We start from the raw sequence: 19,628 nt of genomic DNA, 5'->3' as shown, positions 1-19,628 counted from the left end.
CGAAATAACTAACGTCCTTAAAGCGTTTCACGATTCCCATACTGCTGGACATATGGGAGCAGAAAGAACTCTTCAGCGAATCATAAATAAATTTTATTGGAAAGGGCAACGAAAAGATGTCATAAAATACGTGAAAACGTGTGAAGAATGTCAGAAATATAAACCTTCAAATCAGAAACCAGCAGGTTTATATCAATCTACTCCAAATACCCAGAGGTTTGAAGTATTATCAGTAGACTTGTTTGGTCCGTTACCAAAAGGCCTTTCTGGTGAAAAATGGATATTTATAATAGAAGACATGGCTTCACGATGGGTTGAAATGTTTCCGTTGAGAGAAGCTACAGGTAAAAGCTGCGCTTTGATTTTGCTAAATGAAATATTTCTCCGATACGGATTACCACGAAAAATTGTTTGTGATAATGGAGTACAGTTTATATCGGCAGTAATGCAAAAACTTACATACTGCTTAGAAATCCAACAAGTTTTCACTCCAGTATATCATCCTGAACCAAATGTAGTTGAAAGAAAGAATAGAGACATGAAAACACAAATAGCTATAATGGTTAAAGACAAACACCATTTGTGGCCGTCAACACTTCCAGCTATACGATTTGCAATGAATACAGCTCGTTGTCGATCTACATGCTTTTCACCAGCCTACTTAACGTTTGGAAGAGAACTACGGACACCGTACGAATTGACTCATGACCTTAGTTCGATAGTAGCATCTGAAAATTTTCTGGCAGAAATCACACCTAAGCTAAAACAACTAGCCCAGGATTTGAAGCTAGCAAGAGAAAATGCAGAGATCAACATGGATGAAGCTCGGCATAAATCAAATTATAAGAGAAGACCGGACCCAGGACATAAAGTTGGAGACCTAGTCTTAATAGAATCCCATCCTATTAGTAATCTTAACAAGCAATTTTCTGCCAAATTTGCACCAAAGCGAGATGGTCCTTATGTGATAATGAAGAAACACGGTACTTCTACCTATGATGTTGCACACCCAGATTCACCAGTTATATCAATTGGAAAATACCACTCCTCCGCAATAACAAAATTTGAGAAGAGAGATGATAGCATAGTCCAGCCGACTTATCCAATACGTCGTCGAGGACGACCACGTAAAACCTAAGGTGCTGATACTCTGTCGAGACGACTTTAGAGTACCAGAGGGGGAGGATATAGCAATGCTACATTTTACCTACAACGCTGCACTGTGACGCGCTCACTCACACAACGATAACCATGAGTAATCTACGCATCGCCACCCCACTACGACGTCAACGATCGCTATTTAAGAGGCCGCAGCACGCCAGTTATGACATTCGATAGCTAGACGGCAACGAGTGCGATAGCCCCGCAGTCCACTCGTCTGCCCAAGTTTGATCTGAGCGGTAGCCCCGCAGCCCTCAGGAAAAGCATCAGCTAGGAGGTTAAGGAACGCGGTAGCCCCGCAGCCCGTTCCAAGAACCACCCTTAGGAATTGTACGTTTACTGTAATATCTACGTATCCGTGTGTTTTGTATAATTTGTTACATGAACGAATAAAGTTCCTGTTTACTCAGACATCAGTTATTTTAATTCATCTGGCAACATCATATTGGCGCCCAACGGCAAAGAAAAAATCTACCAAGGATCTACCCTGAATAAATTGGATTTGGAAGAATTGTAATCTACCCACACAAAATGTCAGAAGAAAAACCTGAACTGATGGTTATGACGCAGGAGCAATTCACGACACTCATTAACAAGTTATCAATTATAAACGAAGGTAGCCAACACAAAAGCAGTTTCGCTCGTTGCACAAAAAGGTACGACGGAGAAAGAAATCATAATAAAGTAGAAGAATTTATCACAAATATTACTATCTACAAGAAAATTGAAAAAATCACCGACGAAGACGCTCTCGAAGGATTAACGTTGTTACTAACAGGACAAGCAGCTACGTGGTGGAGTGGCGTCAAAGGTGAGATAAAAAAGTGGAATCCAGCTTTAGACGCGATCAGAAGTGCATTTGCCCCAAAAATGCAACCGCATGAAGTTTATCTGGAATTGTTTGCGAAGAAGCAAACAAACGAAACTATTGATGCATTCGTTTGTGACAAACGTGCCTTGCTATCGCATCTTCCAGCAAAAAGGCACAAGGAAGAAGAGGAACTGGATTTCGTATACGGACTCCTCAATATCCGCTTCAAAAAAGAAATTCCTCGCTATGAGATCAAATCGTTCTCAGAGCTATTGGAACGAGGTCGACATATTGAAAACCTTGCCAAAGAAGCCGAAGAAATTGCAGAAACTAGCCTGCGCACGGGTATTGAGAGGAAGCAGCCGAAAAGATGTTCGTACTGTGGCAAGAAAGGCCATTTTCAAGAAGTTTGCCGTAAAAGATTGTCAGAGGAAGCAATGGGAAAAAATAAGTCCTCAAGCGAAAGAGTACAGATAAGCTGTTATGGTTGTGGAGCACCGGGGGTATTTCGCAGCAACTGCGAAACGTGTAAAAACAATGAAACGCCGCCAAAACCAGTGTCATTTTACGCACTACAAACTACCATTAATAATGCCAAAATACCAACCATTGAAATCAACGTGAAAGGCGAACATGGCTACGCACACATTGATACCGCAGCTAGAACTAGTATGGCAGGTACACATTTGTACAAGACACTAGTATGTCAAGGTACTAAATTTGACGAAAAGCCAGCTGACGTCATCCTCGCTGATGGTACCAAACGAATAACGAAGCTACTGACTGCTACAGTGGATGTTGTGGTAGGAGGTCGACTTTTACCTGTCACATTTTCTGCAATGCCAGAAGCAGAAGACAACAGAACCCTGCTGGGTATAGATTTCTTGGAGAAGTTTGGAATTGTTCTAAATTTACCCCAACGAGTGTGGTACTTCTTGGATGACACAAAAGAAAAATTTCAGTTTATAAGATTGTCAAGCGACATAGTTCCGTTAAAGGCAGCTAGATCGCTGACCTTTAATGAGAGACCTTGCAAGATTGACAGCGGTGAAGCAGGTTTGAGCGATTTTCTAAAATACGCAAAGGAGTTAAAGATGCTTTCACCAATGAAAAATACTCCTTCACCACTTCACAGCGAACACGGTGATATCAGTCCCATCCCAACCAAGAAAGCCCGTTATGCATTGGTAAAATTGGACACACCGCCACGACCAGTGCGACCACGTGAACCAGCCGATGCAGCATCTTGTGTTGATCCTCGCATTACTTATTTACCAATAAATCCTATAAACATGTATTCTTTGGACATTTATTTGAAACCTCACGAAGGCTCTGTATTCAAAAATGAAGAACGAGTAGTATTCAATGATCTACTTCATGAATATAGGGACATATTTAATAAAAACGGAAATCCCACACCGTTCGCAGTACATAGAATAGACACGGGAACACATCCGCCTATTAGTGTTAAGCCCTACAGATTGTCACCAGCTCGACAAACACAACTTAGGGAAAAACTTGATGAAATGATTAGTAATGATATAATCGAAGAGAGTGATTCACCATGGGCAGCACCCGTTATTCTAGTACCAAAAGGGGATAACGACGTTCGAGTTTGCATAGATTATAGAAAACTAAATGAAATCACAAAACCAGATAGGTATCCATTACCACGTATTGATGACCTGCTTCATCAAGCAAAGGGGTTGCCATATATGTCTACACTCGACTTACAATCAGGATACTATCAAATAGTGGTAAATCCAGACGATCAAGACAAAACAAGCTTTATATCACCGTTTGGAAATTTTCGTTTTAAAAGAATGCCATTTGGATTACGAAATGCTCCAGCAACTTTTCAAAGGCTAATGGATAAATTTATACAAGGCTTAAAGACAAAGTACACACTAGCATACTTAGATGAGTGCATAACAAGAGCATACTCCTTTAAAGAGCATGTAGAGAATCTGCGAGAAATATTTAATAAGCTACGTGAGTACAATCTCAGAGCTAACAGAAACAAATGTAAATTTGGGTGCACAGAAATAAAATACCTAGGACATATTATTGTACCTGAGGGAATAAAGTCTGACCCAGAAAAGGTATCAGCAATTATGAAACTCAACAAACCCAAAACAATGAAACAATTAATGTCATTTCTCCAAACTGCGTCATGGTATCGAAGATTCATAAGAAATTTTGCACAAATTGCACAACCTTTGACCAATCTAACAAAGAAGAAAGTAAGTTGGAAATGGGAGTCAAAACAACAAGAAGCTTTCGACAAATTAAAGCTCGCCTTGACGACTGCCCCAGTCTTAAGACAAGCTAACACTAATTTACCTTTCACAATTAAAACAGATGCAAGCCAGTATGCTATAGGAGCAGCTTTAGTGCAGGGGGAGGGAGAAGAAGAACACCCAGTAGAATACGCAAGTAGACTCCTGAACACAGCTGAATGCAATTACACTGTAACTGAGAAAGAAGCATTAGCCATAGTTTGGGCTATTTCAAAGTTCCGAGGATACATAGAAGGAACAAAATTTGTGACTATAACAGATCACCAAGCGCTGAAGTGGTTAATGAATCTAAAAACTCCAACGGGTCGTCTAGCACGTTGGGCACTCCAGTTACAACCCTATGATTTCCAAATTAAGTATTCTCCAGGACGAACTAATGTCGTGGCCGACACTCTATCTCGACCACCATGTCAGGATCATGATGACGATTGTAACATTTGTCGAATAGATCTCGAGATGCCGAAACTTAATGAAAAACATTTAAGAGACGAACAATTAAAAGATGAAGTTCTAAAAAATATAATTGAAACCTTAGAAGAAGGGGGACATTCCATAAACTATGCTGAATATGTTAAAAAAGGATATATACTACATAAAGGTGTTTTGTATCTTTACACTCCAGAACAAGACGACGAAAATGCAAAGTTAGTAGTCCCTTGTCACGAAATAACTAACGTCCTTAAAGCGTTTCACGATTCCCATACTGCTGGACATATGGGAGCAGAAAGAACTCTTCAGCGAATCATAAATAAATTTTATTGGAAAGGGCAACGAAAAGATGTCATAAAATACGTGAAAACGTGTGAAGAATGTCAGAAATATAAACCTTCAAATCAGAAACCAGCAGGTTTATATCAATCTACTCCAAATACCCAGAGGTTTGAAGTATTATCAGTAGACTTGTTTGGTCCGTTACCAAAAGGCCTTTCTGGTGAAAAATGGATATTTATAATAGAAGACATGGCTTCACGATGGGTTGAAATGTTTCCGTTGAGAGAAGCTACAGGTAAAAGCTGCGCTTTGATTTTGCTAAATGAAATATTTCTCCGATACGGATTACCACGAAAAATTGTTTGTGATAATGGAGTACAGTTTATATCGGCAGTAATGCAAAAACTTACATACTGCTTAGAAATCCAACAAGTTTTCACTCCAGTATATCATCCTGAACCAAATGTAGTTGAAAGAAAGAATAGAGACATGAAAACACAAATAGCTATAATGGTTAAAGACAAACACCATTTGTGGCCGTCAACACTTCCAGCTATACGATTTGCAATGAATACAGCTCGTTGTCGATCTACATGCTTTTCACCAGCCTACTTAACGTTTGGAAGAGAACTACGGACACCGTACGAATTGACTCATGACCTTAGTTCGATAGTAGCATCTGAAAATTTTCTGGCAGAAATCACACCTAAGCTAAAACAACTAGCCCAGGATTTGAAGCTAGCAAGAGAAAATGCAGAGATCAACATGGATGAAGCTCGGCATAAATCAAATTATAAGAGAAGACCGGACCCAGGACATAAAGTTGGAGACCTAGTCTTAATAGAATCCCATCCTATTAGTAATCTTAACAAGCAATTTTCTGCCAAATTTGCACCAAAGCGAGATGGTCCTTATGTGATAATGAAGAAACACGGTACTTCTACCTATGATGTTGCACACCCAGATTCACCAGTTATATCAATTGGAAAATACCACTCCTCCGCAATAACAAAATTTGAGAAGAGAGATGATAGCATAGTCCAGCCGACTTATCCAATACGTCGTCGAGGACGACCACGTAAAACCTAAGGTGCTGATACTCTGTCGAGACGACTTTAGAGTACCAGAGGGGGAGGATATAGCAATGCTACATTTTACCTACAACGCTGCACTGTGACGCGCTCACTCACACAACGATAACCATGAGTAATCTACGCATCGCCACCCCACTACGACGTCAACGATCGCTATTTAAGAGGCCGCAGCACGCCAGTTATGACATTCGATAGCTAGACGGCAACGAGTGCGATAGCCCCGCAGTCCACTCGTCTGCCCAAGTTTGATCTGAGCGGTAGCCCCGCAGCCCTCAGGAAAAGCATCAGCTAGGAGGTTAAGGAACGCGGTAGCCCCGCAGCCCGTTCCAAGAACCACCCTTAGGAATTGTACGTTTACTGTAATATCTACGTATCCGTGTGTTTTGTATAATTTGTTACATGAACGAATAAAGTTCCTGTTTACTCAGACATCAGTTATTTTAATTCATCTGGCAACATCATAGTACTTTTTAACAACACGTTTAATATCGTTTTTTTTGCAAGCGGTACGTATATATGATCTTGAAGCTTGGACCTTATACCAAAGTAATCTAATACAAAAAAAAATTATAATAATGTCATTTTCGAGGTGGGTGGCGCATCTACGTTGTAGATGTCTATGGGCTCCGGTGGCCACTTAACACCAGGTGGGCTGTGAGCTCGTCTATTCATCTAAGCAATAAAAAAAAAAAAAATAAATAAATAAAAAAAAATGAATAGTGCGTACCTGTAATTAAAACTCTCGCACGGGAACCTGTGTTCTACAGCGCACTCCGTTTTGCAATCCTCCAGCGACTGTCCAGACACGACCCTCCTGACGTGACTCCGAAGCGCCCTCCTTCCAACCAATACACGACGAAAGCATGCTGTTAAAAACGAACAATAATTGAGGCCTATAAAATCAAAGGCTGCTACGAAGTAAAATGTCCCTTAGAAATAAGGTGACACTCTACAAAACTTGCATACGCCCCGTCATGACCTATGCAAGTGTAGTGTTCGCTCACGCGGCCCGCATACACTTAAAATCATTTCAAATAATCCAATCCCGTTTTTGCAGGATAGCCGTCGGAGCCCCGTGGTTCGTCAGGAATGTCGACCTCCATGACGACCTGGACTTAGAGTCCATCAGTAAGTATCTGCAGTCGGCGTCCATGCGCCACTTCGATAAAGCGGCACGACACGAGAACCCTCTCATCGTGGCCGCCGGTAACTACATTCCCGATCCTGCGGACAGAATGGAAAGCAGTCGACGTCGCCCAAAACACGTCATTTCGGATCCTCCCGATCCACTAACGGTGCTTTTAGGTACTTCAAGCACCGGTCACCGTTCTCGTCGAACCCGTCGCTTGCGACGAAGGGCTCGACGAGTAAACTAACTCTCAGACACAGCCCACTGAGTTTCTCGCCGGATCTTCTCAGTGGGTCGCGTTTCCGATCCGGTGGTAGATTCTGCGAAGCACGGCTCTTGCTAGGGTTCGTGTTAGCAACATAGTCAGGTTTGAGCCCCGTGAGCTCACCTACTAAAGTTAGGGTTACGCTGACATAGCCTCTCAAGGCTATCAGCTTAGGTTGGGAAAAAAAAAAAACGCCTTAATGTTGTAAAATGGATTAACAATGGCGCTATCTTGTTTAGTTGGTTGGACACGCTTTAGTGTTTTCATGTTATAACAAATGCAGCTAAATCTCTAACAAATTCAGTTCCAAAATTTTATTTTTACTCTGTACTAAGGTACTAAATAAACGAAGCTTTATCATTTAAAATTCAGATTATTAGTAATATTCTCATTCTTTATAAATCTGCTTTAAAATAAAGAATCTCGTAGCTATACGAACAGTTATTTCAGCTTCTCAAACTGGGAGTGTTGCTAACCCTAGCAAGAGCAGTACTTCAATGGATCGGGAGGATCCGTAATGACGTGTTTAAGGCCGATTTTTGTAGTTTACCTGAATATTTGACAGACTTGGATTTAGCTGCCTTTGATTTTATAGGTAGATTTTATAGGCATCAATGTGTTAAGGGCTAGTTTTTTAATGTTCTCGATATAAAAGTTACCTCATATTTGTATGAAATGGGATCGTTTGCGTACGTTTGCCTCTAGGGGCGCTGTTCCACCTCCATACAAAATTGCGTTAACTTTTACGCTATCGAGGACGTTAAGAAACTCGCACTAAGCACACTGGACTTGAGTCCAGTGAGTTTCTCGTCGGATCTTCTCAGTGGGTTGCGATTCCGATGGTAGACTCTGCGAAGCACTGCTCTAGCTAGGGGTAGTGTTAGCAAATTCTCTCAAGTCGAGCCCGTGAGCTCACCTACCCGTCTGAGCGTAACTGGAACAGCCTCTTAGGCTATAATCGATTAGGTAGGGGAAGGACTGGACCTGGCGGTTGTTCCAGTCTATTTCTGTCGCTAAACCAACACTCGTCCCTATTCGAACAGCGGGAGAATCATTTTCTCATATAGACACTTCAACCTCGTGGGTAATCACGTAGCCTAGCAGTTATTGTCAATGATAATAACGAATTTTCGGCCTTTAAGGCGAGAACGTATCTACCTCGCGGCGTGTAGAACTGTGCGTACCTAGATCGAGTTCATTGATGACTTCCACAACAAAAGTAGAATGTCGTCACCTTCAGCTCTGGTCAAACAATAAAAGGCGAGAGAGTCATTAAACATAAATTGAAACTTGGAGTCCACGTCGCTAGAAGCGTGCTCACTTTGTGATGATTTATGATGATGATTTTTATTTTTTTTCACTTTATGGTTCCCCTTCTCCTCCTATATCTCCCATCCCTTCTGTTCGGCCTCGAGGTGCCCCTGCCCTAAGCAGCACGGCAGGCAACCTCGAATCCACGAGGTATATGGACTTAGAGGCCACGCAGTTGCGTACGCATACGCAGTCTCCTTCAATCCCAGCTGCTCCAGCTACCGTCCCAAGAACATCGTACGCGGCCAAAGCCGCAGTTCGTCCTCCAATCCGTTCCATCCCTCCAAGAGTTACAGTCCCAACTACATCAGCCACTCCTACCCCAGGCACTAGGGGCCGCGCCGCAGAGCTCAAACGCCACCCACCTATATTGGTGGAGGTGCTCCCTAATTGGCCTAGCCACATGGCCGCCATTAGGGAGCGACTAGGCCGAGCTCCTTCGGTGAGGCCCCATGGGTCCGGTTTTCGATTCCTGCCTACGTCCGTGGAGGAATACAGGGCGGTCCAGTCGTACCTGTCGGGGGCCTCCGCCGCGGACAGTACCATTAAGTGGTACTGTTACGCAATGTCGGAGGACATCCCCACTAAGGTAGCGATTCGGGGCCTCCCTGCCGACACGGACTCGGCAGCAGTCATCAACGCCCTCAAAGAACTGGGATTCCCGGCGCGCTATGCCCGGTGTATAGAGGCCAAGAGGGGTAGGCCGAGCTGCATTTTTCATGTAGCTCTAGACCACCTCTCGAAGGTCGACCTCGCCCGCTTGTATGCAGTCAGTGAACTGCTATACTTGCCGGGGGTGACGGTTGAAGGTTGGCGTCCCGGCAAGGGTCCTGCGCAGTGTCACCGCTGCCAGGCCTTTGGTCACGCCTCCTACAATTGTCATCGAGCGGTCCGCTGCGTGCGATGTGCAGGTGAGCACGTCGTGGCGGACTGCCCGAGGCCGAGGGAGGGCCCCTTCACCTGTGCAAACTGTGGTAAGGATCATGCCGCCGTCGACAGACGGTGTGTAACCTACCGCAGGAGGCTGAGGATGATGGGGGTAACCGCTCCCCCTCCATTACCACCGGTGCCGCGGCCAAGGGCGAACCCAGTTCCTACTCCCACCGCTGCCCCTTTACCGATCCCCCAAGGGAAGGGTAAGGGGAAGGGAAAATCTTCCCTTCCTCCTTCCCAACCCACACTCCTTCCTACGAATGTGGAGGCCCACGCCGCAGCGGCAACGCTGATGGCGGAGGCTAACCCACCACGTCCTTCCACATCTTCTGCTCCCGTCCCAAGAGCTCCAGCTGTTGCGTCTTCTAAGCAAGTACGCACTACCGGAGGGAAAGCTGCAAGAAACGCAAAGAAAAACAAAAATAAAAAGATCAAAAAAAAGGAGAAGAAACTTGCGGCAAAGGCCCAAGAACAAGCCTTGCAAACCCAAGCCACAGGCAGTACTTCAACTGCCCAACCCAAGCCACAAAAAGAGGCGCCTCAACAAATGGAGGTGGAGTATGTGGAGCCGGAAGAGGCAGTAGCCTCCACCTCCTCTATATTCAGGCCAACAACAAAACCTTCAACTGAAAAGCCCGTAGACCCAACGGCCTCGGGCCCAAATATTCATTCCCTCCCTCCCCGCCCTCAGCGTGAGCGGCGCAGCGGTCGGCAGGCCTCACAACCTGCTGGCTTTGCTGCATGGCTCCTCGCACTGTGGGAGAAATTGTCCGAGGTGATCTCCGGAGTGATCCGTGAGATCGCCTCGGGAGCTAGCCCTTTCGGGGCGCTCCTGTCGGGGTTCTACCAGATGATTGCGCGGCTCAATGGCTAGCCAGGAGTTGCGCATCATCTACTGGAACCCCGACGGGATTAAATCCCGTAAGAACGACCTCTTGATTCTCGCCCGGGAGTACAACCCTGAGGTTGTGCTCCTGGGCGAGACCAAGCTACGTCCTCAGGATGCGTTCAGGATTCCCAACTACTTCATGTACCGACGTGACGAGCTTACCCCTGCCGGGCGGCCGTTCAGGGGCACTGCGGCCCTCGTCAGGCGGGACGTGGTGCATGATCAGTTGGATTTGCTGTCCTTCACATCGACAAGGTCAGTCGGTGTGAGGGTACACACCTCGGGGGGAGATATGCGGATTTACGCCGCGTATAGACCCCCGGGGCCTGAGTTCCACCCTGAGGATATAAGACGGGCCCTGAATTACGACAGCCGCCCAGCTCTGCTGGTCGGGGACCTCAACGCGAAACACGTCGCGTGGGGCTCCCGACTTAACACAGCAGTGGGCAGGCGGCTGTTAGAAGATGCCGATAGGGGCGACTACTCCGTGGTCGGCCCCGACGAACCCACGCACGTCCCGTCCGCCGCGCGATATCAGCCCGATGTACTGGACGTGTGTGTTCATAAGGGGCTACGGTGCCCCGTAACGATCGAGGCACTGTACGACCTGGGTACCCCCCATCTCCCTATCCTGGTGACACTGGGTATGGGGCTCACCCGGGTTGCGACCTCGCCCCTACGACCGAAGGTCGACTGGGAGCTCTTTAAGAGACGACTGGTCGACCTTCCCGTAATTCAGGACCCCAACACCCCTGATGGGGTCGACGACGCGGCGGTCCGCCTTGTCGACTCCATCAGGGGAGCGATCGACCAGGCGACGACTCTTGTGCCCAGCGGCGGGCCCAGAGGTATACTCCCGGCCCATCTGAAAGCGATCATTCGCCGGAAGAGGGGCCTGAGGAGGCTCTGGGCGACAACTCGTTGTCCCAGGATCAAGCGCGAGCTTAATGAGTTGGAAGCGGAGTTGGCGGCGAAGATTAGCTCCTTTCGGGGCTATGCGTGGGAGGAAAGGATTGAGGAGGCCCGTGAGGACCCCTTTTCCGTGTCCCTCCACCGACTTTGCCGCCAGCTCTCAAATCGGCCTGCCCCCACTTGTCCACTTGTGGACGAGAGGGGCAACCGATGCTTCTCGGCTCAGGCCCGCGCCGATGTCCTGGCCGCAATGCTGGAGCGGCAGTTCGCTCCAAATGACTCTGTATCCTCAGAGGCCGCATTCCACCAATCGGTGGAAGAGAGCGTAGCGAACCTACTCTCCTCCCCGGTGCCACCGTTGGGAGATGATGATTTCATCACTCCCAGCGAATTGCGCCTCTCCATCAAGCGGATGAAGAGGCGCAAGGCGCCGGGTGAGGACGGTATTCCCTCCCTCGCATTCTTCCACTTCCCTGAAACGGTCGTGTCATACATGACACGGCTGTTCAATTCCATTCTGTCCACAGGACACTTCCCGGGAATTTGGAAATTGGGCAAGGTCATTGCCTTGCCCAAGCCCGGCAAGGATAGGAGAAATCCCTCCAGTTACCGTCCGATCACCTTGCTGTCGCATGTGGGCAAGTTGTTCGAGCGGCTGCTGCTGAGAAGGGTGTCGCCGCACATCCTTCTCAGACCCGAGCAATTCGGGTTTCGCAGCGGTCACTCGACAACGCTGCAATTGGTCCGAGTTATGCATCACTTGGCGGATCGGTCCAACGCGCGCCAGTACACGGCCGCAGTCTTTCTCGATATCGAGAAGGCCTTCGACCGTGTCTGGCATGCGGGACTGATCTACAAGCTGTTGCAGAACACGGACCTCCAGCACGCCTATGTGCGACTGCTGGGGTCGTACCTGGAGGGAAGATCCTTCCTTGTCGCGGTCGAGGGCGCAAAGTCGTCGGTGCGCCCAGTCACGGCCGGAGTTCCCCAGGGAAGCGTCCTGGCACCAGTCCTCTACGCTCTCTACACCAACGACATTCCCACGCTTGAGGGCAACCTCCAAGCGTGGGAAGCCGACGTGAAGTTGGCGCTGTTTGCCGACGACAGCGCCTACTTCGCGTCATCCAACTTCCCCTCTGCGGCCATTTCGAGGATGCAGAGGCTATTGGACTTACTGCCCCAGTGGCTGGACCGATGGAGGGTCGCGGTCAACGTGGGGAAGACTGCGGCTATCCTCTTCGGTCCAGTCCGCACAACAGTCGTCCCGGGACAGCTCAGTCTCCGTGGCGCTAATGTCGAGTTTAGATCCAGCGTCCGGTACTTGGGGGTCGATATCGACCGGAGTTTGAGGATGACCGCCCACGCCAAATCGGCGTTGGCGGCCGCTCGCTATGCGAGATTCCTCCTCCGGCCGGTGTTAGCCTCCGGGTTGCCGGTCAGGACTAAGCTCGGCATTTATAAGACGTATGTCCGTTCCCGTATCACGTACGCAGCTGCGGCCTGGTATCACCTCATCCCGCAGGTCATGCGGGTGAAGTTACAGGCCCAGCAGAATCTGGCTCTTCGCACGATAGTCGGAGCAGGGCGTTACGTCAGTAATGCCGTAATCGCCCGGGATCTGGATGTGGAGTCGCTCGAGGAGTTCATCCGGAGGCTAGCTCGTAATCTTTACGAGCGGGCTGACGGTGGACCCCACGAGCATCTCCACAATTTAGCTCCCTTGCACGCCAGACCACCTGATGGTCGGGCGCTACCAAGGGAGCTACTAGAACCCCCTTCTATGGTAAGATAGTCGGCTTAACCGGAGTGATATGGGAGTGCTCATAATGAGTGCCCCCATGGGACTGAGCTGTCCACACTCGTCAGTTCCCCCCACATTGTTGGGGTGCCCCCTTATGGGGACCCATTTCCCACCCCGTTGGGTGGACCACTCCCCCTTATGGGGAGTGACTATACGTCGGTCCCTCCCCGCGACGGCCTTCCCCTTTTGGGGAGTTCTTAGCGGGTGAGCGCCAAACTAGTGCCGCGGCCCCCCCTCTGAATTGTAGAGGTGGGGCCGCGGCATGGGGCCGGTGGCGGGCCCCTCGTCTGCTGTCTGTTGCCCTGGTTTCTTGTATATAGATGTATATAGTAGTATAGTTAGTTGTAGTTAGTTTAGTTAGAATTAGTTAGATTGTAAGGGGGAAAAAAAAAAAAAAAAAAAAAAAAAAACCGAAGCCAAGGACAGCAGCCGGCGCCGGGGTGCCACCTCCGCGGGCATCAATCCGTCGCTTACATCAAGCTCATCGTATTATGTATATGTATATATTTTGTCGATGTGGAGTGCGCCGAACGCGCATACGAACCCTCTTCCCACTCTCCCCTGCATCAACTCACCCCTGCCCTATGTGGTAGGGAGCTTCTGCCCGGGCAGTGGGGTTCGCCCCGAGGCCCGTTCCGTACCCCCGTAAGGGGGTACGACGACCCTTCTTCTCTCACTTTATGGTGCCTATGGGCTTATTGGTCCCATGCGCTGGTCCGATCAAATTAAGACATTAATTATTATATTTTTTATAGAAAAATAAAACAACTTGTCCTCTAATGTAGTCAGAGCTCTTGGTATCAAATTATCAAATTAATGTGGTTATATTATTTATTGATCAAATGTTATCAAAGGTGTTTCAATTTCTTTTAAATACAAAATTTTTATTAAGTTAATATCCAAAAAGGTAATTCCATTTCCAAAGAAAAGCTGTCCTTAGGGGGTTTTGGGGGGTTCCAAATATATATTGGTTATATATTTAACATCCCAGTTTTCTCAGATCTTATTTTTATTTATTACTGTTCGAGCTACCTTAATAATATATTCTAAAAATTTCTAATGTCTTAATTTCAATGCTTAATTTGATGCTGGCATCAATGTCGCTATCCATCGCGCATAGAACAGGAAGAAATGGAAGAACATAGTCCAAACAAAAGTGCTCCGTAAAGGTCACGACTCTCAGCACTGACGAACTTGACCCAAGGAGGAGGACGAGGATTGGCTCAATCAGTTCACACCAGATGAATTCAAAGAACATTAGATCAATCAATTATCTTTGAAAGAATCAAATTGATGGGTTTCTTATTTAGTTGCTGTATTCATCTTGATTAATTGGAAAAAAAAACATTTTTAATTCCACCTCCAGTCAGCAGAGCACCGCCATACAAAAAGCCAAGAGATTATAAACCTTTTGCAACAAAAATATTGGCTCATTAACCGATTTGTATACTCCAGGCAATGTCTGTTCTTCATTATCGGCCTTGTAGGCCCGGCTGCGTATAACCCATCTAATGGTCAGCGGTTACCATCGCTCATGGACGCCAGCAATACCAGGGACAAAGCCTAATCGCCGCTTTTTTTCCCCTACCTATTAGCTGATAGCCTAAGGGATTAATCCAACTACGTCCGGACGGGAAGGTGAGCTCACGGGTTCGACCTGATGAAATTTGCTAACACTAGCCCTAGCAAGAGCAGTGCTTCGCAGAATCTACCACCGGATCGGAGTCAGGACCCACTGGTAAGATCCGGCGAGAAACTCAGTGGGCTGTGTCTGTGAGTTAGGCCGCTGCCTGCTTTTCCCTGTGAAGTTAATGAAGTTCAGTCGTTACGTACTCGGTGCGTTTTCCACGAGGATAACCCGGGTCCCGAAAGTGTTATGAACAAACAGGCACGCAAGCAACGTCACATAAACACGCATTTTCACTGTTCACCATTAACATTATTCACTGGTCTATTTTTTTTATAACTTGAACATAAACACTGATCTCTTCAATTAAATACCAATTACAAACGAACGTATTTTATTTATTTTGAGAGATTTTTAAAGAGATATTTTTTCAACTGAATTAATTTCGTATGTGTGTCAATGGGGTCACGTCGCGTGTCATGGCACGACTGAACAGAGTTCGTATCAGTCGTAAGCTTATATGAGAACAGAGCAACGAAGAGATAATAATGTGGATAGGATTCAATAAAAAAATACACTTTTTACTAATTTACTATTTTTTTATTTTACTAATTTATATCATATTCTGAGTATGTACACACGTACGGAGTCTTCATTCCCGCAAAGAACCAAAGGGAAACGGGGGTGACTGAAAATCAGCGCTGTTCAATTTATCAACCTTGAACAGCAATAGCTGAGCCACCTCCTTTTGCCTTTTTCTCTTTTTTTTGCTTTTCTTTTTTTTTTGTATTTCATTTTATGATGTGAAAGGCAATAAATGATCTTTATTATTATTTATTTTTAATACTTCAAATTTAGCCTCAAAACATAGATTATACGTATGCTAATATTGTGCTTGCACGTTTGGATGTTTGCTACGCGAAAATGACTGATCGGTTAAAATTTCGCACAAGCTCAACACGGACTTACATAATATATTGTAATAATGACATGAGGGAATATCGGGTATGTTTGCTGTGAAAATTTGTACTGTTCGCAGATTCGCGATGATATAATACGGAGTAATGGATCTAACAGTCTACTGGTGACTGGTTTAATTCTTTCCGAATTTCATAAGTAACGCCGCTGATACCACAGGATGCGTCGATGTCAGGGCTTTCTGGAGGCCCAATAGGCAACACCATCCTACCTATTCCTGCCGTGAAGTAGTAACGCGTGGGATAGCACAACCATTATACTATTCAATTGAGACATAAGACAGATAGCTCAAGATGGGCGGCAGCATTCAAATCGTGATTTCTCTTGGCTCCGGCAGCCACTGAAGACTAGATGGGGTGTAAATTCGTTTACCCGCCCAAACATTAAAACAAATAAAAAAGTATACCACAGTCAAAATCAAAGTCGGATTGGACAGTTCAAAATAAATGTTAAGAAGCGACATATCCACACTATTCTTACGTTGAATTGATCTAAGCTGATAAACAAGCCGTCCCATTGTTGAACTTAAATGTATTTTTCGCTGTTAATACCTAATGCATCCTACTATTGTGAACTATGCTCAAGTACTATGCAAATGTATCTTAACGCTGACATTGTTTTAGGGTAGATAGGAACACGACCTACAAGCGGTTTAAGCGACATTTCGCTTAATACGCGACAATTATCTTTGTAATTAAAGGCCCATTTATTTGGTATTAATATCAACAGTCCGATGTTTTTAATTGAACTTCAATTAAGTTTACCCCGTTCAAATATCTGAAGAAGTTTTTTATTTAATATGGATATGTATTCCAAAAAGCTTTAAATGGGTCCCCAGTAAAGTTGTAAAAATATCGCATGAACCTAATAGCCTTTTACCTCTCAATATTAAGACAGTCTATTTAGTACAACAGGAGGTTGTCGGTATTGTCATGATATCAACGGGCCCTGACCGCTACCAAGTGTGCTTAGTGAGAGTTTTTTAACGTTCTCGCTAGCGTAAAAGTTAACTCGAATTTGTATGGAGTTGGAACAGCTTCCCTTCGTTTGCCGCTAGGGGCGCTGTTCTCACTCCATACAAATTTGAGTTAACTTTTACGCTAGCGATAACGTTAAAAAACTCGCACTAAGCACACTTTTCGGTCGTGTCCTCGCCTGACACACATTCGCAGATAAACTTAATGGGGCCAAAAATAAACGCGTCTCTTCCGTGTAATTCACAAAATCAGCATTTTCCGCTACACGTAATAAAACAAAGTCTGTGATTTAAGCGAACTGATCGGAGTTCCACATTCGTTACAATGAATCCAAATAGTATAGTATGTATTTATCCATACTAGAGGTCCCGCAGTAGTCGAAATTCATTCCGATAGAGGCACCCGTCACGTGCGGACGTGCTCATCGTCCACTCGATCGCCCGGTCTTTGTTCGCCCGGCTTTTGTTAGCCCGGCTATTGTTCGCGCGGCCTGTGTTTGTGGTACATCTGCCGACTAAGTGCTCTTTCTGGAAGTTTTTATTTGTTTTGTTTCCTTTTGTTGTTTCTGTGTTCGTGGTACATCTGCCGACAAAGTGGTTTCCTGCAAGTATTTATTTGTTTTGTTTCTTTTCGTAATTTCTGTTTTGTTGTGCTTTTTCTTTGTCCTGTAGTAATCGCGCCGCATTGCCACCTGTGTTCAATAGAACCGCTCAGGTCCGAGAAGTTGGGGCCTCGCCGCAAGGCGAGTGTTTTCAAGACCCGGGGCCGCCCCACCTGGGTACTCAGCGATCATGGACGCTGTATTCGCGGAATTCCTCCGACTTCGCCACCCACAGCTCGCCTCGGAGTTTTTGGCCTTCAAGGCCAATCACACTGCGAGCCCTCTCGAGGACTCCGCCGCGCTCGCTGCTCCTGCGTCGCCTGTACCTGCGTGCAGAGCTTCTGCATTGAGCACCGCAGCCTCTGTCGTGCCTGCCGCTCCCGTGTCGCCTATACTGGCGAGAAAAACTGCTGCGTCGTCCGCCGTGACCATCGTTTCAGCTGAGCGATCATCCGCGGCCTCCGTCGCGCCCTCTAAAACACCTACACTTGCTCGTAGGTCGCCTGCACCCGCCTCCTCGTGCTCCGACTCTGACTCGGACATGGAGGTCGACCTCGCCCCCGCCTCATCGACGGATGGATTCACCCTGGTACAGAAGGGTAAGAAGCGTGCCGCGGAGTCTCGAGCTCCCGCGGCCGCTAAAATTAGCAAAGCCGTGAACGCGTCGCGCCCCCGCCCTCAGACTCCCGTTGCGCCCCCAGCCCGTGCCACTCCGTCGCCGCGTCCGGTGGCACAAAATAAAACCCAGACCCCTCCCCCGGTTATCCTTCAGGAGAAGGCAGCTTGGGATCGAGTTTGCCTGGCCCTTAAGGCCAAAAATATAAATTTCACGAATGCCCGTAACCTCGCGAACGGCATTCAAATTAAAGTTCAAACACCCGACGACCATAGGGCCCTCTCTTCTTACCTCCGTAAGGAGCGTATAAGTTTCCATACGTATACGCTCCAGGAGGAGCGCGAACTCCGCGTTGTAATACGCGGAATCCCTAAAGAGTTAGATGTAGAGCTCGTAAAAGCCGACCTGTTAGAACAAGGCCTACCAGTGAATTCTGTGCACCGTATGCACACCGGTCGCGGTAGGGAGCCATATAATATGGTTCTAGTCGCTCTCCAGCCTACCCCCGAGGGTAAGAAAATCTTTAACACACAGACCGTCTGTAGGCTCTCTGGTATCGCTGTCGAAGCCCCCCATAAAAAAGGCACTCCTAGCCAGTGCCATAACTGTCAATTGTACGGGCACTCTTCCCGTAACTGTCACGCGCGCCCCCGATGTGTTAAGTGTTTGGGCGATCACGCCACGGCCCTCTGCGCTCGCGACCAAAAAACCGCGACGGAACCGCCTAGCTGCGTCCTGTGTCGAACACAGGGTCACCCCGCGAATTACCGTGGTTGCCCCCGAGCCCCTAAAATAAATCGCCGCGTCGCCCGCCAAAACCGCCTCCGAGCTTCCGGCCCAGACATCAAAGCCTCGGCACCCTCTGCGTCGCAGGCTAAGCCAGCGTTCGTTCCGGCGGCGGTGCCCAGTGTCTCGGCCTGGGCAAAACCGCTGCCGTACACGAACACGGCTACAACTCCCTCCTCCGCGATTCGTCCCGCCCCCGCGACTCGTCCCTCTCCCGCGACTTGCCCTCCGACCGCGTCCGACAATCTCGCTTTAGCGATCGACTTCTTTCAGTCGATCAACTTTGAGCGCGTTAACGCTTTGGGCGACGCCATTCGCGCTGCCTCCACTGCACAACACTTTATCGCCGTTGTGCAGGAATACGCCGACGTATACGCGTCATTAAATACGTACGTCCTCCCCTCACTCCGCCGGTAATCAATGGCGTATATAAGTAGAATAAAGCCCCTATCCGTAACGATAGGATTTTTTAACGCTTACGGTCTCGCAAATCAACGTGATCAGGTTTCTGACTTTTTGCGTGACCACCAAATTGATATCTTTTTAGTGCAGGAGACCCTACTTAAGCCCGCGCGCCGTGACCCTAAAATCGCGAACTATAACATGGTCAGGAACGACAGGCTCTCTGCCCGTGGTGGTGGTACCGTCATTTACTATAGAAGAGCCCTGCATTGCGTCCCGCTCGATCCTCCCGCGCTCGCTAATATCGAAGCATCAGTGTGCCGA

General features: G+C 47.1%; 1 protein-coding gene across 1 annotated transcript in view; it reads right to left on the bottom strand.

Moving 5' to 3' along the window:
• Positions 1-19,628, bottom strand: part of LOC105842585 (uncharacterized) — a 63,858-nt gene that overhangs the window by 24,478 nt on the left and 19,752 nt on the right. The window contains exon 4 of the mRNA XM_038015527.2: positions 6,805-6,943. Coding sequence (XP_037871455.2) covers positions 6,805-6,943 — 139 coding nt within the window. The remainder of the gene's footprint in view (positions 1-6,804; positions 6,944-19,628) is intronic.

Source organism: Bombyx mori, chromosome 2 (assembly GCF_030269925.1).
Source record: "Bombyx mori chromosome 2, ASM3026992v2".
Classification (NCBI taxonomy): Eukaryota; Metazoa; Arthropoda; class Insecta; order Lepidoptera; family Bombycidae; genus Bombyx; species Bombyx mori.
Note: the sequence above shows the minus strand (reverse complement) of the source record. Positions and strands in the feature narration are given on the sequence as shown.